This window comes from Amblyomma maculatum, chromosome 11 (assembly GCF_055883805.1).
Source record: "Amblyomma maculatum isolate TAMU_Amacu chromosome 11, ASM5588380v1, whole genome shotgun sequence".
NCBI classification, from domain to species: domain Eukaryota; kingdom Metazoa; phylum Arthropoda; class Arachnida; order Ixodida; family Ixodidae; genus Amblyomma; species Amblyomma maculatum.
The window spans coordinates 52,921,608-52,945,136 of NC_139354.1; the positions used below are offsets into that span (position 1 = coordinate 52,921,608).

General features: G+C 42.8%; 1 protein-coding gene across 1 annotated transcript in view; it reads left to right on the forward strand.

The window, feature by feature from the left end:
* The first annotated feature begins 5,407 nt into the window (after positions 1-5,407).
* LOC146173811 (uncharacterized) overlaps positions 5,408-23,529 on the forward strand; it is a 28,506-nt gene continuing 10,384 nt past the window's right edge. Inside the window, exons 1-8 of the mRNA XM_084585276.1 lie at positions 5,408-5,494; positions 10,363-10,423; positions 11,043-11,330; positions 12,891-13,172; positions 16,371-16,655; positions 18,470-18,769; positions 19,608-19,877; positions 20,267-20,569. Coding sequence (XP_084441402.1) covers positions 5,408-5,494; positions 10,363-10,423; positions 11,043-11,330; positions 12,891-13,172; positions 16,371-16,655; positions 18,470-18,769; positions 19,608-19,877; positions 20,267-20,569 — 1,876 coding nt within the window. The remainder of the gene's footprint in view (positions 5,495-10,362; positions 10,424-11,042; positions 11,331-12,890; positions 13,173-16,370; positions 16,656-18,469; positions 18,770-19,607; positions 19,878-20,266; positions 20,570-23,529) is intronic.

Below are 23,529 nucleotides of genomic sequence, written 5' to 3' on the forward strand. Positions count from 1 at the left end.
TTAACACAGGGGAGAGCATCCTCTCCCTCCCTTAGCCTGCCCTAGTCAACAGAGACTCGCGATGAACTTTTATTTGCGCATTTGAAAGATATTGGAATTCTTGACAAAGTCTAAATTCACCTTGCATGTTACCCTCAGGCAAATTTCACGCTGTGAACTCTATAAGCACATTTGCCGGATTATGTATTTCATCATTTCATTTTATACCATAACTCCACGATGCACCTTACAACGTATTTAATGGCCGCATTTCATCTTCCACTTAATTTCTTTTATTTTCCTCACCATTATTTTCCAATCTTTCCCTCCCCAATCCTAGTAGCCTGCCAGCGAACTCTAAACGCCGGCTAAATTTCATGCTTTTCAATAAACGTTCTCTCTCTCTCTCTCTCGAACCGCGCGCGAGTTCCTACCCTGCGCAGTACAAGCGACGTGCGAAGTTTTCCCGGACTTTGCTCCTTCTTCCGCCGCTTCATTCGAAACTTCGCAGGCATCGTTCGCCCCTTACCCTCCTCTGTAGAAACAAATACATTTCACGCGGAACCTGTCGAAGCTCGTGCCTTCACAATGCTTATTTCCGCCCCCACTTTTCCAATTGTCCAGGTACACTTGACCCTTCTGCACTTACAGAACTCCACACCGACAACAGTGGCCATGGTATTGGCGCCATCCTTGCCCAGTACCAGCATGGCTACTCCCGTGTAATTGCCTATGGCAGCCGCCTGTTATCTTCCTCTGAGTGCAATTATTAATGCGAAAGCATTACGGCGCTATGTTCACAGATTCCTGTCCGCAGAACTTGTCCGCATACTGTGTCCGCAGAGCGTGTCCACAGAACGTGTCCGCGAAATGGTGTCCGCAGCAGCTGTGAGTAATCGAGAAGTGGAAGAGGTTAATGACTGGTGTCAATAGATAGAGGGTGGCGTATTGTTGTGTCCGAAACATAATCATGCCAATTAGTTAATTAGCTAATTATTTAGAATAACTGACTCACATGAAAGGAAAGGCGCAGTATCTGCCACATTTGTTTTGTGGACACCTGAACCACGCCGTAAGGGAAAGGGGGAAGGTTGGAGTGAAAGCGGAAAGAGAGAAAGGGCTGCCGTAGTGGAGATGATGATGATGATGACGATGATAACAACCTTATTTTTCCACCAGATAAGGAGGCCCCCAATTCCCGCCCCCGGCACGCAGGCCTAAGGGACGGCAGCAGAGACCTCCGCGATCAGAAGCAGGCAAAGAGGTCTTGGCATATTATGTCCAAATGGACGATAGGAGAAACGATAAATGCAAGCACGGTGGGAACAGAGGGGCCCTCGACCATATAATCTGGGAATGCACTAGCTCCCCAGGGGCTAAACCAAATATAAATTCTAGAGAAGCCTGGGAACCCCTGCTGCGGAGCGAGGTCCCTACTCCACAGCTACAAGCCATCCGCCCGGCGGAAGAATGCCGTAGTGGAGACTTCAAGGATGTGACGTCACGCAACTGGAAGTAGAGCCGAAATAGGGCATAGGAATAAATTGGGGTGAAATTTGAAAGTAACAAAGACTAAAATGGGTAAACAAGGAGCGCATGTTGTGTAGAGGATGTGATATCACGCAACCGGAATTAGAGCCAAACAAGGGCATAGGAAGGTATTGGCGCGCAATTTGAAAGTACGAATGATAAAAATGGGTTAACTAAGTGAATTAAGCAACCAGAAGCAATTAACAGCAGCATCCATGCTTTCGTATTCCTCCAATGCAGATTCTGCAGTGCTTTTTAATTTTTCATTTACCAAATGTGATGTCTTGCACTTGTCTGGGCGATGAAAACATCTGCCCTTATTTGTTTGGGAGGTCATTCTGAGTAGTAACAGACTACCATTATTTGTGTTGGCTGTCCTCACTTCAGAACCCCACCAGCCGATTAGGTCGCAGGGCCTTGAGTATACAAGAGTACAATTTTACTGTGGTTTACAAGTCAGGCCAATTACACTAATAGGCTGAACGCTTGACCTGCCATTCCGTAAATCCTCTCAATTTGTCTGACATGCATACCGTCTACGTTTCCGTTTTGTCCATCTCGGACTTCATCCACATTACCACCGAACAATGTTGTGATCCTGTACTGCACCCTATTAATGACTAGCTACGCAACGACAGCTCCGATCCCTCCGTCAGCATATTTGTGCTGCATAAAGAGGTATTGTTCACACGCTGTATACCCTCAGGTGGTGTGGACCTTTTGCTCGTCATTAGGCTCATCTGCGCTCCACAGTTCGCGCCCAACGTCATGACGCCCCTATTGCAGGACACCTGGGAGTGTCAAGCGCGTACGACAGTGCGCAACGATAATTTTTTGGCTTCGCTTTTACCGCTCTCCCCGTCGCTATGTCACCGCTTGGGAGCTGTGTCAACGCCAGAAGACAACCACACTTCAACCTAGTGAGTCACAGTGCCAACTGAGCCGCTTTCTCGTGTGGGCCTTGCGACCTGCGTGAGCCTTTTCCCACGTCGACTTCAGGAACCAAATGGATCGATGTGGCTACTGATTGTACCACCCGGTGTGCTGTAACCAGAGCTATCCCTACAGGCTGCGCCTCCGACCTTTGCAGACTTTCCCCTTCATTATGTCATCTTGATTCATGTCGCTCCCTGTCAACTGCTCATGCATCGTGGCCACTGCTTCCTTTCTCAAGTGGTTCATGACCTTCTTTGCTGGTGCGATACTCGTCAGCAGTTTACAATGGCCTACCATCCATAAACGAACTGTTTTACTGAGCGCCTTAATCGCACACTGACCAACATGCTGTCAGTGTGTGTTTTTAACCGCCATCATGATTGGGACGTCTCTTTAACTTTCGTAACATTCGCCTGTAACTCCCCACGCCGTGATACCGCCGGATATTCTTCTCTCTTGGAAGAAGGCGGCAGAGCAGGTAACAACACAAAAAGATATTCTCCCTTCTAACTACTTTTCGGCCACGACCCTTTGCTGCACTTCGACACCTTGCTACCGCTTGATGACTCCTCCTGCAGTTAGGCTTCTGATACCATGGCCCGTGCTGATACTGCTCGCCATACTGCTCGAGACTGGCTTGGCGCGTATCTGCGCTCTCAAAAGCCCCATTCCGACCTTCATCATCACGACGTCAACCACCCACCTTGCTCCCTCGTACTATTTTCGCTCCCGACCTGACTTATGGGCATATGCGAGAAACTCCTATTTCGCTACTCTGCCCCTCACCGCGTCTTGCGGCCACTCACCGACGGGACCTACGAGATCACACCTCTGCACCCCAAGTATCCTTCCACAAACCAAAACGCAGAAGTCGTGTCTGTCGCCGGTCTAAAACCGTAGGAGAGGATAGGAGAAACTTTATTGCTCTACTTTAGAGGCATTGCCGACAGAGTTCTTCCATCTTCTTTGCGTCGATAGCGTGGCTCCGTCTCGCAGGGTTGGCGCCCCTATTCCAGAGCAAAACCGTATCATTGGCGTTCACCTGCATAGTACGCATCGGGACAGTGCTTCTCTCGTGCGGGAGTACTGTTACGGTATGCAATGCCTAGATGACAAAGGTGTGCTGGTGTGGTTTGGTGAAGACGATGTTGAAGCTTGGCTGGGTTTCTTCTGGCGGTGTGTCCCGGACGGTAAACTGTTGCAGTTACCTGCGTGTACTTTCCCCTAAGAATATAAAAAAGATATTGTACTGACTGCACTGAAAATCTTAAAGTGAATTATTCATCACTGATATTTTTTTTTTTGCGTTGCTGCTTTTGCTGCTAGTCTTCACTTTCACTTTCTTATCCACTTAGAGCAGAATTATGTACAATGTGCGCTGTTCCGAAAGCACATCGTTCTAAACTATCTGCAGCTATTTGACAATCATGTGAGCTTCTCAGCTAAACAATTGCGACTATTTCTTTGTTTTAAGCATTGGACGACGCTAAAATTCCTCATTAGGCATCAGGGAAGTTAGTTATCTAACCTCGTGTGTGGCGCATGGTACTGTAGTTGCCTACGTGCCATAAACCCACATGTTACTAAGTATCAGAGAAGCCCTTGGTATTTTCGTCATCAGTACATCCTTGTAAAGTAAGAGAAGTTGTTTTTATTCAAGTATGAAATACAATCGAACATTGTACACAAATTAACCGCTATGAGCAAAAAAGCATTACGACCCAAAAATGCACTTAGCGTGACGTTTCATATCTGAAATAGTGGGCGCACTTTATACACAATCACCAGTATCCCTAAGCCTATCATAAAGAAATAATTTTATTTCCGCAATGGTTACTTGTCAATTATTTACCAGAAAATATATTTTTTTTTTGCAGGTCATGATGAAATTACAAGTGCAACGTCGCCCAGACCGTTTCATAACTGAAAGATGCGTTTTCTAGAACAATACACATCGTTTTCTTTCCTTGACATCTCCATGTAAGTAATGCATCCTCAGTCGTCCTCACCGCATCCTAGTATGCTCTCCTGATTGCACACTTCCGCTTTGGTTCTGCTTAAGAAGCACTTACTTATGCACAGCTTTTTGGACCCCAAGATCTATCCGCACACTGCATCCTCATTTCCTCTGAAAGCCCTATCATTTCACATCCTACAATATACCCAAACTGATGACGGAGGCATCTCTTTTAGCAATTACAGGCAGGGAGGTCTCATTTCCCCACATCTCGATCAGCGAGCGCAAAGTACTTTCACATCGTCAAAATGAAAAACGAATACGGTGCAAGTGAGGAAAACTATATAAACTGTGATAGCATAACCGTCCACATCAGCTTTCATATCAAACGTCATTACAGACCAGCGACAAGCGTCTGATTAACGACAGCTTTAGTATAAGTGTGGTTAGCGGTGAATCCAAGAGATTCTAATCACCGTAGCACCTACTAACGTAATGTGGAATTCCTTTCTCTCTATGTGAAAAAAGTTCTCAGCTGAGACCATATTGAGGACAGTGATAGTTTCTCTAAATGCGAAGCTTACTTCTGGTTAATAATAACACTAGGTGCTTAGACTGTAATGTTTTAACGATGTGTTCTTATGTGGTGGAATGCACCTAAAATAACAAGGCATCAAATCAAGGTGTCTTATAATTTAGTGTTACACAATTTTTAATGAGAAATTAAAATATCAAAGTTACTTCCTCAATAATTCATTGTTCGGACGTTCCAATTCCAGCGAAGGTGATTTACATTTTTTCCTTAATCATATGATACATTTAGAGTCCTATCAAAATCATTACAGAAAGCATTTTTGGCTATTAATCTGCATGAACCCTAGATATGATTCTTTTTTGCTGACTGCTAAGAAACTGTTTTTGTCTCTGCTGAAGAGGGGTGTATTGGTATGTCCGGAGGACTGAAGTCGGCAACCGGTGGTGCAAAGCGATCGTGTTGCGAAGCACATGTCGGTCCGACCAAGCAAGCTCGAGCTTCAAGTGCTCAAGATAGCTATATCTGCGAAGAACCCAGAAGTCATCATCGTCGTTTGTGTCAGCGCCGTGTCATCTTCTTTACGTTACACAGAAATTCGTCGCCAAAAAAATGACAAGTATAAAAATAAAAACCTTTCTCTGCTCAAGAAAACAGCACGCGTTGAATCAAATCAATTATTGTTTGTTTGCTTGTTTATGTTTCATGTATTGAACAATGGAAAACCACGGAGTCACCTCACAGAATAGACAACGTGGGATAAACTTCTTTGTCCCTATTATATTGACAGCAAATCTGTTTTGTTGAAATATCATTGCTTTTCGTGTACTTGAGTACTCCTCTATGCAGTGTGCACCGTTGTAGAGAAACAAATTTTACGTATCATATATAGAGGTCTTCTGAGGCGAGGCCATTCTAGATTCCCAGATATATACAAATAGCCTTCACCAAAGCAGCAGAACATTTTTTTCCACTGTTTACACCCAGAATAAATATGGTAACATAAACGCACATCTCAGTTATTAGCGGCTATTGTTTGCGTACACGTTTCACCCGTCTCGTGCCATGCGTATTCAAAACTCTTCCTCTGCGCCCCCCCCCCCTCTTCCAGAGGCCATTGGGTTCCTCGCCATCCGCACCGCCTGCGTCCTGTGTCTGAAAAGACCAGGAGTGGCTCACTGCGGTCATATGTTCTTGACCTATGTCTACACTAATGCCACGATTATTTGGCATCGCACGTTTGTTGACTGTTCTGATGCTGCAGCACCACTACTCGAATTCTCGTAAAACCCCGATGGCTGAAACATTTCACCTTTGACCTTTGCAAGTGTGGATGGGTGAGAGAAGGAGAAGGAACACAGCTCCATCATAAACATGCTTACCGCACGTGTTTGTGGTGCAGGAGAGGGAAAACTGCTGAAAGGTGTACAGGCCCGGCAGCCCTCTATAAACGGGAGGAGGGAGATGGCGAAAATTTCGACATGTGCACAACCGATTCAAAAGGTAAGCGGGAAGGCTGCTGTGCAGGAACAGCTGCGATGATAAAAAAGGGGACTCGACTCGTATTGAATTCGCCGTTAGACATGTATGACTAATTTTTGCCGCGACTGTACTTATCAAATGTTGGGTGAACATTCAGGCGAAAGCCGGGGCCTTCCGGTTTATTTGATGAGCAGTATCCCATCCTCATGAACGGCGATGAAAACAACAACGATCAATAGGACAGCGGCAGCGGGAATCAGCGGAGGCCAATATTGCGGCTAGGGGAGAGACATTTCGAAGCCCAGAGACATTATGTACAGAAAAAACGTCAACGAGAAACCGATCAACCGATGAAAAGTAGCAACAGATCTTGTACTTCAAGTTGGTCTTCTTGTGGAGACCATAAGCCTGTGTTTGCCAAGTTAGCTTACAAAGTGAAGGCTTAATCTATGTCACTGGGAATGAAAAAAAAATATATTTCTAAAAAACAGTCCCAGTGACGCTGATTTAATGTAAGGTGAAAAATAGCCGTGAGAATAAATCAGCAAAACAATGTTGAACCAGTAAGACCACAACAAGCATAACCATATGAAAACCTACTGCTGCTGCACAACATTCCGTCATTAACCGAGCAGTGCTACGATAAGGGCCAGTTGGCTCTGCATGTTCGTTCTCAGCGCGCTACGACACACTAACAGTTGAACAAACGTCCTGTCTGTTTTCACGTTTGTTCAACTGTTAGTGTGCCGTAGTGCGCTGACAGCCGACGTCATTAACTGAGTTAAACCGTCTATATTTCTTTTGCTATGTCAGCCTAAATTAGCTTCCTAGAATTTTGCACTGACTCAGGAGGATAAAAGGCGGTCTTTTAAACTTTTTTATATCTCGCTGCATTTGTTATGGCTGATCCTGATGACTTTCATTCTACCACGGTCGTTTCCCATCTAGACGTCATGCTGCTTGTTTTGATCGTAGCTGTGAAAACCAATGCCAAGAAACATTACCAGTCACGTCAAGCACGTTTTCATTCTTCTAAATTCTTCCGCTCCCGCATAGGGGCAGACGCGTCTGCTTGTGGAAAGTACTCAGACTTTATTTTAACATCGAATATGATGACATGACAGCCATCGGCGTTTGCTGCCATGTGGCAGATATTGTTATTTCGGCGTACGAAGGTACAGAATATCGTGAATTCGCAAATTCAATGTTTGCTTTGTCCGCTAACCACATATAGCCTATCTGCAGGAATGTTAGCGATATCTCGTTATTGTAGGGAAAAAAATTACGAGGGACTTTAGCGACTAAAGTAGCGAAAGGCGAAAGCCCGAGTGCCGTATTCCGCTACTCAACGGGCACTAATTAGCAGTTAGAATTAGTCATTATGTATGTAATTATTTATTATTTAAATATTTGTAACATTATTCACTAATCAGTAATGTATTCTACAATTAAACATCAATTAGTAAATAATTCATTCAATAATAAGTCTTTAATTCGTGATTGATTATTGATTGACTGAAGTCCTTATAGGGCACGCATTCACACATACATTCATGGTGCTCTGTGATTGGTCGCGGCCTCTATGACGTCATCCTGCCTCGGCCAATCAGTGCCGCAAAGCATGAGCCACTAAAGGCTTTCGCCTTAATACTGCAATTGTGTTTTTTTTTTTATAATGCATAGATTCCTTCCCCGTAAAAGCAAGCAACAAAAAGTTAGAGGGCCTCTTAGGTGTCTCTTAAGAGGAGAATGGCGAAAGCCTACCTTTCCTTTCCATTCATTTGTCTCTCAACGTTTGCCTCTTGTCGGCGTTCGTTGCAGTGCTACATAGAAACATATAATAGTCATTGATTTACAGGAAATTAAAGGCGCAGTGTCTGTCACACTTTCTCCGGCAAGTGTGAGTTTGAATGGTGCACAAGCGCTCTTGTCGCATGGCGTTTCTAGGCGCGCGTTTTAGTGTTAAATTGCAGATGGCAGGAAGGCTGGACAAATACATATCTCGCGGAATCTCGCGTAATATGACAGATCTCGTGCGCAGATGTCGCGCACAAATCTCGCACACGGGATTTCATTTGATGGGCCTATATGAAAAGCTTTCGCCTTAAAAACGTCAGAAAGATGTGCAGAATTATCCATCACTGCATTTTAGCGTCCGGTTTTATTAATTTGGTTATCAGATTGCGCAGGCTCTCTTTTTTTTTGATCCACTACCTCTCATTATACGCGAAACATTAATATACGGCACACTGACATCCGAAGAAATGTATTCTTGCGTTTTATTTCCGTGGCCTTTATTTTGTCTTTCCCTGTACTGCTTCGTGTGTTGACAATATACACTACTCTTTCAATACTGCGCAGCAGCAGAATGTGCCCTTTCACAAGCGTGTTAATTAGCATTTCCGATGTTTGAGATACTCTACTGTTCTGCCTTCATTATATTTTTTAGTAAACGCACTCTAGTGTATGAAATTATACCCCACTAAAATAAATATGCCCTTCCACTATAAATGTGACTCCTTTATTTGGGAAAACACTATGTGATTTATTACAAGTTTAAAATTCATATAAAACTACATATCTTCATGTAACCAGCATAGCTACATAGTCTGGATAACTTATTCTGCCTTGTTTGCATTCCTGCCAGCAGATGTGCCAGAAGCACTTCTGGTTTCTTTGTGGGCACGTCATCTACATGCAGTACCTTATCATTTTACAAAACATCATACCGAAAAAAAAACTGCATGGTTGTCCACCCAATGTTTTCAAATCGAGTTTGATTGCACTGTTATCTATGCCGCGAACGAATCTGCTTTCCAGAGCCTATCAATGTCTTGCATGTCACGCGGTGCACTGCAGCACGGCGATGATAGGGATGCTATCTTCTGTTTCCCAAGGCTGATACCACGCAGTTCTTAGCTCTTTGAGCTCTTGAGCTTAGCAGTGTACACAGGTCTGTGCAGGTGCTGTGCAGTTTTTCTTATCAATAGAAGCAAAATGCAAAGACGCCCTTGTGCTACTCAGCTTCAGCGTCCATGGCTGTAGCCAAGTGAGTAAACTTTATTGCGTATCCCACTTTTCTCCCCCACTGGTCCGAAATGACCACTGTCATGAGCCATGCACATCTCCTGGGGATAAACTGATGCCTTCTTTCAAACACCACAAATGTCCTCAGTCATATCGCACTCGTAAACCAGGGAATAGACAATGTTATAGTGGATGTTCATGCAATACTCACTAAGGGAAAAGAGTAAACTACTTCATATACTAGATTTGTTGCAGCCAACTCTCTAGCTACTCTTTGGGCTTTTCAGGTACAGAAAAGTAAGAAAAGCGCCATTCATATGCGTCACTTTGTGTCCCACTGATGCTTCTGCCGCATTTCGTCGTGGTGTTAACTTTTTTCTGACAGGAGTAAGCCACTTTCGCATTGCTTTTCTGTGCATAAAACCTGATTTCGTTGCGAACATCTGCTATGACCTTAGTTTATTTTATGTACCATAATAAGCTGTCATAACCAGCTTTCAGGAAGCATTGTTGCTGCTCTCATTTTAGTTCAGAAAAGTACAGAAGCATTCGTTCCCTCTTTGGGCCTCTTTGATCAGTGCCGACCTCGGCCCCGCTGGACGCTTATCAGTTATCTTCACAATGTCTCTCCCCAACAATGAGACCTATCGCTGTTGTTACAGCGATGTAAGGGTCTGCGGGTGATAGGGTGACCTGAACTTCCGGCAGTCAGATAGATCGTTTGACATGGGCAAAAATGTTGCAGCTATGGCTCCCAGGTTCCCCGTAATTGTGTGGTTGCTTGGAATATGTGTGTTTCTCAACACCTTGAACAGAACGGTGAGCGACGATAAGTGCTGAAAGAAGCGCTTACTCATGATACTTAGTTTCTAAAGTTCAACTGTTATTTTGCCCGTTTCAAACCATACTTTTCTGATAGGCTCACGCCTACGACGATGTGGCTGACTTGCATACATCTACAGAGATCGCTACTCCCGACGGTGAGTTGTGTTCTTGCTTTTGAATTAAATATGTAGCTATTATAAAAGAGCTGCTTTAGGTTACTTTGTATCCATTTGATGATTCGAAAGTCGGATGAACTCATTAATGCCGAGGTACATAAGAAGACAACGCACTCCAATTGGCTGGTTGCTTCGCTTTATTTACTTAGCTCTCTATGCCACTGCTGCGTCAGGTATACGAATAGGTCGCTGTGAACATGTGCACCAACATGTAATATGTGGAGAGTGTCTGAGCAGTGCCTCATAAATACATAAATTTGTGCACGTGCGATCAGGCCAGAAAAAAAAAGCGATCGTTACATACACACTGAACTTGGTATGATCTTGTTCATGCGACAAGGAACATCTTTACAACGGACCATATCGTTTCCATATAGAACCTTTCTGAGCATTCATTATCATAAAAAGCACCGCGGAAAATGCAGCGTTGCTCATTTATCTGAAAGCAAAATGAAAGGCGACAGTTGCACATATGAAATTATTACTCGAACATAAACTTCTTCTTAGAAAGTAGTACACTATATAAAAATAAACCTTTGCAGACAACTTAGTAATTTTACTGCGTTTTTGCCGGTTGTTTTCCTTTCTTTCCTTTCAGAAATCGGTCCAGTCCAAAATTTGGCTTCCAAAACAGTCAACGTTACTAGCCTGCGAGCTTCTTGGAAGCGGCCTGTGACGACAAGCAACATAGTTGGATATACCTTACGATGCACTGATCTCCAAAGTGCCTCTTCAAGGAAACAATATATTCTCACTCAGAACCAGTCAGTGCACACAAACTTGGAGCTACAAGATCAGTTAGCATTCTTTGAATGTGAAGTATGGGCTTTTTCACTAAAAGTCAACGGAACTCGGACTGTGTTTAACGTTACGACATCTGGCCTACGTGAGTATTCTCCATAAAAATAGTTTGTTTATTTCAAGCGCTGACTAGTAGTTAAACCGTATATCAAGAACATTTTGTTTTTAAATTTTTAAGCAGCCTTCTTGAACATATTTCAAGAAAAAAATATTCAGAAAGAGTCAATTTATCTAATTCATCGTTACAACTCCATTCCCTTTAGAATTTACTTCTAACAATCATGCCTGTATTTGAAAACATTATGTTAGGAACATTGTTTTATTTATTACTGCCCACAAACCAAAAAAATCAGTCCCAAAAAGCATTTTTCATGTTAGAAGTTTTCAGCTCAGTGTCACTCACAGCCCAAACTCTTTACAGCGATACGCGTATCAGCCCAGTCCCCCGGGCTCCCGCGAACCAATTTCGCCAACTAAATGCGTCTTCTCTGCCACGAATTCCTCCAACATTCAGAGGCCACCTCAAATATTGTGTACGGATAGGCTTAGCAGACCAAGTTTAATTACTCAGACCGCAATCCCGAGTCGCACTCCGAAGCTAGCAATCCTGAGTTTGGACGATGGGTATCACAAGTAGATGAAGCTGCATGTCCGCCGGTGTGAAAAATGAAGCGCCATACAGCGCTCCCTTCCGTCAACGACAATGGCAAATATGAAATCGGGAGCAGTGCGGCTCATGAAAGCTGCCACTTTGTTGCAGATTTCACCGAATCGTGAATTTTGGCGTTGATCTGAGTTGGGAGCAAACATATGTATTCTCGAATATTACCAGGAAGGCCGGTTTTAATACATTTGCATCATTCCTACCCAGCAGCGTGCTCAAAAAGAAAGAGAGGGCAGGATCGTTGCTAGGGCACGCGGCAAGTTAACTTTAGCTCTGCTCAATTTTTTCATGTTTATACAGATAAAAATATCTCTTGAAATGTTTCGAAAGTGCATATCCCAGTCGGAAAAACTACAAAACTGTTGAAAATACGACAAAATATCCTGTAGTTTTGTTGTAACCATCAGATTTTTCTGTAGTTCTGTAGTACTTTTCGGTAGTTCTGTTATTTTCCTGTAGTATATATTTGTTGTATGTAGTTCTGTACCACTTTTCTGTTGTAACTGCAGAAATTTCTAATGTTACTATAAAATATTATGTTGTCACAACAAGTTTCCCGTAAAAAAAATCACACAGAAATTCTGTCGTAACATCAGAAAATTTTCTGCAGTTTTTTCCGACTGGCATACCTCTATAGGTGGTATTGCTTTGTGTTGGGACGTGTTAAAATTGTTTAAACACTAGAAGCACTATTATGAGAGTTTTGCTGCCGTAATTCAGGGTACTCAGCACAACACACACAAGAAAGAGGACACCACGGGCGCCCGTGTGTGTTGCGCTGCGCTGAATATCCTATAATTATGTCTGACAACCAACTAGCTCAGCAGTTTACTCTGTTAAAATACGTTTTTGCGACCGTTTTTCTAAAACACCGTGTGGCATAAATTTTAAATACAATTCAGTAGCCTTTATCGAGACAGGGCAAGGTTGTTTTTTTATGTTACAATGATTTTATCAGCTCTGTTGCACATCTCTCGTCAGATCCTCCGGACGATGTCATCCTCAACGCAACCTGCGACGGCAGCCTAGTTGCGCATTGGTCTTATGAGTACAAAGATGAAGCGGGATTCAACCTCACGCTGTGCCGGGCTACAACGGAAGAATGCAATATAACGCTTTTAAACAATAAGGTTCGAAAGCACACGCTCAAAGTGGATATCCTTGATGTGCAATACCTGCTAAACATTAGCGCAACAGGAACGATTTCAGGCATATATGTCCAGAGCATACCCGTAACCGTCATCGCCACTGCTTTCCCGCAAGGTAAGCTTTTTTGTTTCTCAGGGAGGAGCATCGTTAAATGTACTAACTTATAGATAGCAATGGTCATGAAAACGTTGTAGGAATCAGTGCTCAATACAATATACGAAGCGTGTTTGGAATCTAACGATACACAGGCACCTAAGGATGTGGGATGTCTTTAATGGGCAAAACTTTACATAAGAAGCAATCACATTACTCTGCCTTTTTCCATATATCTCGAATTATTACCCGCACAAATGTTTAGCTTAAAAATCAGCTTTTGTACGTGCAATAGCCAAAGGAGTCGCCTGTCTTCTTTTTAAAATACCTGATGACCCCTTCTGTCAAATTGTCGATATCTACGAACCACCTCCGATCTAGATACTTCTTCAGAATAAGAAACAAAGTGAATACCACTACGCGCCAGGTCCGGGCTGTATGCGTGCTGAGCTACACAATACCTCTTTAACCTATCCCGAAGCGAGACGGTAGTTCGGACGGACTCAATATGGGCCCTAGAGTTGTCAAAAAGCAGGCAAATGTCAATAGCCAAAGTCAAGCTCACTTACTCTAAATGAACATTTGCAGCTCGCAGCTTCACAAACCACACTTTAGGAAAAAGTGCATAAAATGTCCTCATTGGTAAAAGCTTGTAAATATACAAATATAATAGTTCTTAATATAATAGACTCTTGAAAAACGCTGACAAAAATAACGGTACTGAAGATGCGATTTTGCTTTATGTTATTAAGTGATGCTTGCTGCCGATTTCTGATTATGCTTATTTTTTTACATCAATTCTCTAGAAACAGCCATTTTACCTGATGACTAGGTGTTTGCACAACTTGCACCTTCACCAGGACAATCCTTGAAAACCAGAAAAGATGCCAGTATTTTGAGAACTGTACTATTAACATTATATGTTATGAAATCCATAAGCATACCTTATACACAACATAATATTATTACAGTGTAAACAATTATTTAGGAATTAGAGTGAGTTTTGCAAGGGGCTTTCTTGCATAACGAAGCTCGTTTAATGTTGTCATGGCTTAGCTTAAGGTGTCAGTAAATGTGGACAAATAGACCGGGTTGTAGCCTTTGGAAATTTTCCATATGGCATCACAATTGGTGCTCCTTATTAAAGATCAAACAATACATTTCCCCGCGTACAAACAGAGGCGAGAAAATGCCTTACTGTAAAATCAGCTAGAAAACTTCAACAATTGCTTGAAGTGCAAGTGTGGTGTGTCAATGAAAATGTAATTTAATTTGGTGATTCCCCTTCTCTAGTGCATTTGGGTTGTGTGACGTACTGCGTAAATGAGGAAATTCGGCTTCGATTTTCCGAAGAAAATCATAAATGACAATCAACGACCGCATTTTGTTTCACTGCCATAGACACTAGTTCAGCTTGCCAATAATTACTGGTTCCTCTTCAGAATACTTCATTATTCCACACTACCATCTCAAACAGTCAATTCCGTTGGGGAACCGCCAATAAAGGTTCGGATATTGAGCCACGAAGCGTATCATGTATCGCATCTCGCCATCTTGAGGCAATTTATATCAGTGGCCATTTTTCTTAGGACTGCTACTGGGCAATGCTCTGGCAAAGCGAGACAAATTCAGCAGGTTAAGGATGCTCAGGGCTGAAAATGTATGAAAGTGAAACTTATTTTGCTAGATTAGAGACTAATCCTCTGGCGCCCATTGTATTCTTTCCGGACATGCCTTCCTTCAAAATTGGAATTATCAAAGACTAAGTGTCTTACGTGTGCATGTTTGTATAAAGCCACGTTCCGCGGAGACATGTTATTACTGTCGAAAGTAGTTTTTCTTGGCAGCTAGTCAAATTCTACAGAAAGAATAAAATGGTGGTGTCCACACAGCCTCTGAAACTAAGTCTAGAAACGATGACAAGGTTGTTAACCATAGCCATTATCAGGTAATGGATGCAGCTTTTTGGAAAGAGTGTTTGATCGAGAGTCAGCGCAGTAGCGCTCAGACTAATCAATTCAAAAGGCACCGAACTCAGCGCAATCGCTTTTGCTTGAGATTTTCTTCATTCCTAATTGTCACTGCTTCTGCGTGGTTTCACTACTATTACAAAGCAATCCCGCCAGCGATATGCGTTGTTAAGAGGACGCTCCGCGCACAGGTATAAAAATCACCTGTTGCACAAAGAGTGTATAAAAGCCACTAAACAACTGCACGATACTGAAAGCGGCGAACACGTGATTTACTTATTCGCCCACAATCGTCGCACCAGCATTAGATAGTGTCAGTGTGCTGGCCCGGAAGCTTCTGCCACCGTCATCACTGATTCGACTTGAAACTGTCTAAGACCCTTTTAGCGGCTTGTCAAAGCTTTGAACTTAGCATGGCATAGCTTCATATTAGATATTAAAGGATAGAAAAATTAATGAAGTTTAAAAAATTGCTTCATCTTCTCAGTTGAATGGTGTGGTTTGATTTGGGGGGGTTAACGTCCCAAAGCGACTCAGGCTATGCGAGACGCCGCAGTGGAGGGCTCCGGAAATTTCGACCACCTAGAGTTCTTTAACGTGCACTAACATCGCACAGCACACAGGCGCCATGCTTTTCACCTTCATCGAAAAGCGGCCGCCGAGGCCGCGATTCAATCCTGCATCCTTGGGAACAGTAGTCGAGTGCCGTAACCACGGCACCCTCCTTACCCCTCCCCCCCCCCTCCCCGGCTGGGCTTCTCATTTGAATGATATGAAAGTATATGAGCCATAAGACCTGGAATGATTAAATCATGTATAGTGTTACTAGAGCGTTGGCAAGCCTCATGGTCTGCATTGTTGGCAATGAACTAAGAAATTTTAACTCCCCTCCCCCTCCCAGTCAAAAAAAGCTTGAAATGCTTGCACATTTATGAAGACTAGGTTAGTGACATAGCTGCAGTAAGTGTCGGATTATACCAAATCAAAAAAAGAACCTATGGCTTACTAACTTTCGATCGATGCTTTGAGTCCCATTTAAATGCTGACTTCGTTTTTGTGAGATGGCTGATTAGATTACTTTTCTAGAAGTCACTGAGGCGTACGCAGTGCAAGAAGACTGTGCGCCAGACGACTTCCGTCGAAAACAAAGAGCCTAGAATGTCGAGGTTCCCCAATTTTCACGTCAGCTTGCTTTTTATACCTTGCGGGGGCAGTAGAGGTTCATTTCATTTGCACCTTTTTTTTTCAGTTCCTTTGCTGACGGACGTCACAGTAAAGAGTGTCAGTCCTGACGAACTGCATGCTACATGGAAGAGCAAATGGGCTCATGAGATTCATTTCCTCATGTGCCATTCTAACAGTTCCCGGCAAGAATGCCAAGATCGTTATGTGGCAGGCGCTGATCACGAAGCAACCTTCACTGGCCTTCTCCCTGCAACCATCTATCACATTAAAAGTAGAGGAGAGGTTACCTACGGTAACACAACCTGTGTAGGCCCAGACTTTGACCAAGACGTCTCCACTTACTCAGCCCGTAAGTTTGGTCTTCTGTATTAAATCGTACCGTGATCTTGATTTGGCACATTACCCTTGCATGAGCCGCAAGACATTCTTGCCTTCCCAGTATCTCCAGTATGTATATCGTTATTTACCGGTCAGAAGACCAGTATAGCACGAGTTGTCACACTGTACAACACTCGAAATTTTTAAATGCTAAATTTACCTTTCTTTAGTTGATTCAGACCCCATATTTAGAATTTATCCGCTCAGTTTTCAGAGCATCCTTAATCCTTTGGTTAGCACCTTAAAGTTGGGAGAAACTCATTGCTCACCGTCCGACTTAAATTCGTCTTTATTTGAGGCAGTTTATCCATAACAAAAACAAACAGCGCAAAAAATAAAAGAACGAACTCCGCGGCCGCGTTTGTTGTGGGCTCTTCTGTTGATTCACATGAACCCTGCTGACCTTAGATGCCTCCTATTACCAAGAATTGTTATACGTTGGTGTTTGTTATAACCTGAGATAGTTTGACTTCCAGATAAGGCTAAAATCAAAGAAATTTTAAGAAAGCGAGCACTATGGCCTAAAAACTATGAGATTTAGTCGTCCTGAATTTTCCATGCATTTATGGGTCACAAACTATAGTCACTCCTGTAAGAATGTGCAAACATTCAAAAATCAAATACCCTCGTATGCAAAGGTTCTAATAAAAAGGGATAGTTTGTTTCGAATAGTCCGCATAATGTGATAACACGGCCAGCACACTGCTCTTCACAAACAACGGTTAGAAAAACGCGTCCCAGGATGACGCCGCGTGCAATCCTCCAGCGATCGGTAAGCGCTGGTTGCATGGTTCAGTGTAGCTGTTCGGTCCACTCGCGTAGCATATTTTATAATGCTGACAAATGCGCTTTAATGCTGAAAGGCGCTACACGAATAAAGTCATTTTAGCAATCTTGAACTGCTGTAAGATATCAGAAGCAGTAGCTTACATGTGCTCACGCACCCGTCTCATGTCATGAGATATGGTTCTAGTTTTTTCTTTTTCGTCATCAATAAGGAAAGATAATTTTTTCATTCCGTATACCTGCACCCTCACAAAAACGTACTAACAGAGCTTTTTTTTTAAACCTTAGTGGAGGTGTTGGTGCGTGTTAAAGGTTTGAGCTTTAAATTCTAAAGTTTACACAGTGCAGCAACGTGCCTGCTCAAGTTTCAGTGTTTCACCTTATTGCTGGTTTGAAACAATACTGCCGCAGAAGTATAGAGTGTCAGTAAAAGTATTCGATTCATGCTTAATTAGATGTGATCAGTGATGGATTTCTGTTCAATTCAGCAGGGAAGCTACACTATGCAGATTCGATTCGGTAGCGGAGGCGCACTTATCGTATTTGAATTCATTTCTAAAAAGTCCTATTCTCACTTCCTTACATACGTGTACAAGTTTTCACGCTAACTGCCACAGCAGCATCCTCTGACGCATCTCCTAAATTTCTCCTTAGAGGCGAAAGTCCTCTTTCTTCAAGGAAGGCATAACCTATGTATCAGTTTATTGTTTCTTTTTGATTTCCTTTTAATAGCCCTGTAATATCTCCAACATGCGTGAAGACACGGGGATATATTTATGCCCATAGAACGAGAGTAAAAGCTCAAAAAAGTGTTTTCGAGCCTAGTAACTAACAACAAAAAATATAAATAACGCAACATATATTCTAGTGCTCACCATTAAAGTCCCAAAGTATTCACAAGAAAATCATTATTTTTTTTAGGACTGCGTACACAAGCTGCACAATTCATTGTCTGTGACCGCAGAAGGAGTTCCTGACTTCAATATTTTTTTTTCACAGATCCGGCGCCTGTTAGGAACTTAAAATATGACATCGAGAACGTGACACATCTTGCCGCAAGTTGGGACGCCCCGATCGAAACCGTAAACTTTGACGGTTATGTATTGATTTGCGCAGCAAATCAATCACACCTCATGAAAACCATTGAAGTTTCAGAACCGAAGAAGCAAGTTAACGTCACGCTGGATCTGAATCAGCAACTGGTCACGTTCCATTGCGAAGTATGGGCGTATGCAAAGAATGGAAGCGAACGAAACAACGGGACCACCGTATCTTTCCTCATAAAAACCAACGGCATAGGTAAATAAGACAGGCTCACTTTGGTTCAGACTGTGTTCTCGTCGCGGTATTTATTTAAGCGTGCATGCAGCTTGAAAACGTCCATAGTTGGGCTTATTGGCTACGGTGGAAGCAGCTGGCACAGGATGAAGCAGGAACACAACACAGCGTCTTTGGTTATTCTTGCTTCGTCTTTTGTCATCGCTGTTTCCACCATGATGAATGCAGCATTTCAACACCTAGCGTTCATTGCTTCAGTTCCTGGTTTCATATCATTGAAAGTAGAATAAAGAAGCATACACTAATAAGATCGTTTTTTAATGAAAAGGGACGCGTAGAGAGTCCGAGTAAGTGCTTGAGTTCCAGCCAATTCCCAGCCAATTTGTAACTATTCTGCCACGAAAGCAACTTAGGGGTAGTGAAGGGATTCTCTTAATGTCCATGTTTTTCTTGACTCGTAACACCACAATCACCCTACGCTAAAAGGGTTAACTGGTCGAACAGTATCGGGTAGTCTCCGCATGTTAATTTTTCGTCCTACTAGAAGCTGATGCGGTGCGCGAGTTGAGAGCATAAAAAGGTATCCAAGCAGTGATATGTGCAAAAAGTCATTTTCCACATATGCACCATGCGCAGTCTGAAAAACCGCAAACCGCAAGAGCAACTGATTCGTTCTTCTACATTTTTTTTTTTTTGTAATAAACTGAACCAGAAAGTATAGAGGAGGCGTTGACTGAAGCAAATGCGATGTTATATTTTTCAACTCTGCTCTCCCTCCCCCGCGTTCTAATTCCATTCATGTGATTTCCGAAACTGGTGATAACTTCCCACTCTCCCTCTCTTTTCTGGCCCCAACAAGCGCCGCCTGAAAATGTCAAGCTTGTCGAAAGGATGTCTAGGAACCTGGCGTACTCTTGGCAGAAAAATCCTGAAGCTCCACAATGCCGCGTGGAAGTGCGCAGCGAAACTGAAATCGAAATACATGAAGTCGACTGCACTGGCGACGAAGACCTTTTGCACTGTAATATAACCGGACTGACGCCGGGCAAGCGTTACGAAGTGACCCTGCAAAACTGCGCAGACTATTGTGGCGTGGAGAAAACTCTCGAGGACTACACGAACGTAGCCGGTTGGTGAATCATTTGATATTTCATCACATTGGGTCTTTTATCGGTTTGTAATTTTTGCATCTATTAGGCCACAAATAGCTAATTCTGAGAAGGGTAAGCCTAAAGCATGTTCCGAAATTCTCAAAGCAGCTTCAACCAGGATACATGCACTGGCCAATGTACGTGATGTGATGAGCTTTAATGCACACTGAGAAGTTGAGCACGTTTAATGAAGTAGTGCCCTGCAATGTAATATAGGCTTTGTGTAACATATAATGCACACCACCGTACACCTCCTCAAAATATAGGGTTTTAATTTTAGTTCATTTTATTATCCGCAAATAACCATACCTAAAAACATTGATACTGCCATCTGAAAAAATTAATTAAAGCTTATATTATTTTTCAGCACCGTCTGAAGTGCCAAAAATCGATGTTTTTATCAACGGATTCGTAAATGTGACGTTCCTTTGGACAAGGCCACATGAACCAAATGGCCCCATAGACGGATACCTGATTGACATCTTGAACAAAGACACCAACTCTACGATGCAAATTCTCACCGATGGAAGCGCGACAAGGACCACAGTTGACGTGGACAAAGAATTCGCCTCCTATAACAGCGTTATCAGAGCTTACAATGTAGAGGAATCAGAGCAAGAGAAGCTTTTCGGACCTGTTACCTCTGCAAGCTTCGAGTCACTCGGGGACGGTAAGCGCGCGCAATCTTGTATATCACTACTTTCCATTACAATTATCAGAATATACAGCAAAATTGTTCACGCGGTAAACCAGCTGAGCTTTCTGACCCATTAGCAAAACAGGAATGATTTAAATGCATAGTTCAGACATACCTCCAACCAGAGCTTCCGAAACACTAAATGAAGTTTATTCTAGGCCAACGTACGAGAATACTTGTTCAGTTATTAAAAAACTTGAGCGCGCACCACACGCTGTGGTGCACACTCACAACGATGTTGGAAAGTACCCGTGGTGCAAACGTCAGTCTGTAATAATCTCGTGCCTCGAAGGCTTTTCCGCAGTGTGCATGCCTTTATACAGAATACTCGTACGGGACATGTACAGGGGGGGGGGGGGGGGGGGGGTCAAAAGTTCTCAGGCCGCAGGTTTTGCTGCTGGTCAGCATATTTTGACACGTGAGATCCCATTAAAGCTATAAATGATCTCAGAGGTTAGAATAATGCTTCTTCTACCCTCCACATGTATTTTGAGATTTGGGGCCATCGTAGCTGCCTGACTGTACTGCTCAGAAGCAGACCCTGTGGCCTGGAAACTTTTGATCCCCCCTGTGCGTGCTACGTAATCCATAGCCAAATGGCTGTCCTTCATTAAACCAACGCACCGCCAGCTTCTTGGGCGTGGTATTAAATGCCAGGAGACAGACTCCATGACCTATAGATGTAACAGGCACAATACCTCAAAGTTCAGCACGGTTTCCACCTAAAGGTGGAGTGGACTGCCCTATAGCTACAACGATATATGAAACAAGCACCTCCAAACACACATCTACACATGGCGTGAATAGACTACTCCGATTAACAACGCCCGGGTTCCGTTCTCGCTGCAGCAGCTTTGGAAATTACCCTTCATGGCGTGAATTATCCATAGAGCGTAAGCTCATGCCCCCAATTTTCGTCCCCCTCAAACAACCCTGTGCGTCTGCCCCATTTTGCAACAAAAATTAATCTGTTTCTTCTTCGCAGATGGTACATTCAGTTTAAACTGCAGCCCATAGTATGGTAATGTTTTTCCTGAGACACAAAATATGCATACAACTTACGGCATACTCGATAAACGTTCGTTGGCTTTCAAAAAAGACGAGCATTCTGCAAAGCAGCTATCTGACCGTCAATTCTCTTAATTTCGGCCGCCCCGGCAAACCGACCCCGCTTCTACGTTGAAATGGTTGCCCACGAATTTCCATGCCACCGCAGTTCGGTTCAATTAATGTGCTCTTGTGGTTAATTCGTGTCGTTTTATTTTAGTGTGTCCGCGTTTTTCTGGCTGGAGTGAGAGACTCCTGTGTATCATGATGAGAATTCTGTCGGACAACACATCTCATAGCGACTGCCCTGAATGGCCGCGGACATAGCATAGAATATTAGCAAAAAAGCTGCAAGATTTCACAGGGCTCTGGCCGCCTTATGAAGTAGTTATAGCAACACATTCATTAATATATAGGAAGACCAATTGCCGACAAACATTGTAACAGTACCCCAACTGTTCATAACTATCACCACTACCATGTTAACGCAACGCGTTCTTGAGACTCGCATCCACTACGTCCCACAAGTGGTAAACTTATTGTTAAAGTGAACTACTTAACAAGCTGCACTTCCACTTACTGAACACTGATTGTTGGCACACACACTTGAAGCTATTGTGAAACAAGGCATATCAAAAATATTGTCGTACAGTTCACGCACTCGCGTTTCTGCACAGGGCTAAGACAGTGTTGAATAAATTCACTAGGTTTATATCATCAAAAATTAGAATAGTAGTCAGAGAACAATCATTTACTGCGATACAAAAGAATTCACATGACACGACAAGAGATAATTAGTACCCTAAAGATAAATTATCATAAAACGACAAGAGGTTTTAATAAACGCTATTAAAGCGTAAACAAGGTGTTCAGTGTCCATAAAAATCAGACCGTTCTGTAATCATAAGTAGTGTGGTTACTTATCTGCCTTTATGAAGCCAACGGGCCACAAATCGGGCGAACATTCTTTCATCACTCGTTACATGAACTTTTTCCTCTTCACTATGAGCGCGAAATAGCATACTAAGCTTTTTTTATCCATTTCACACTATGTCTTTCTCTCATTTTGCACGACAACTTGAACCCTGTGAGCGGTCGCAGGTTGCATTCCGCCGCCACGAACGGTGGTTGCTGCATGTTGCACGTTCCCGAAGACTGTACGTGAGAGGCAATACAGATTGGTTTTTCGTAACAGCATTGATTGCTTGCATTTTATGCATGCTTGTCACTTTTTTCAAGCGTCCTTCTTGTAGAGACAAATGAGAAGTATTTAGATACGAAATATTTTTTTTTACTATTACAAATACTCAGTAAGTACAAATGGATTACCAATATATAGACACACGACCGAAATAATCGCGTGGCATTGTGTAGTCCTTTACGTTATAACGTTTATACACAAAGTGACTGCGGCGGGGGCCTAGTATTGTCGAGATAACGACAAACTCACTAAAACGCCTTCTTCGAAAGATGATCCTGCAGCCTTGCTCTCGTAGCGACTTGGTTTCTCTTAAGTATAAACAAGGTGAAAAATATTTCTCGGTTATTTATTCGGAATCACAATCATCGATAGCGAGCCGTCTTAAATAGACCAAGGGTGCCTCATTAAGTTGATTTTTTTCATGCACATCCGTTCTTTGTGTTCATGTAATATTACATGTGTTTTTAAATACCTAGATCTCACGAATTCATTTCATTTTCATTTATTAATACTGTCAGCCACCATAAGGGGCTGTAACAGGAGTGGAAAATACAAAACGAAAAAATCAGCAATATAGAACACGATGAAAAACAATAGTCAATCAAAAATTGTCTCGGAATGCACACACAAACAAAACAAAAATGAATTACACAGAAATCGGAACAACAGCCATCCCACACAACAG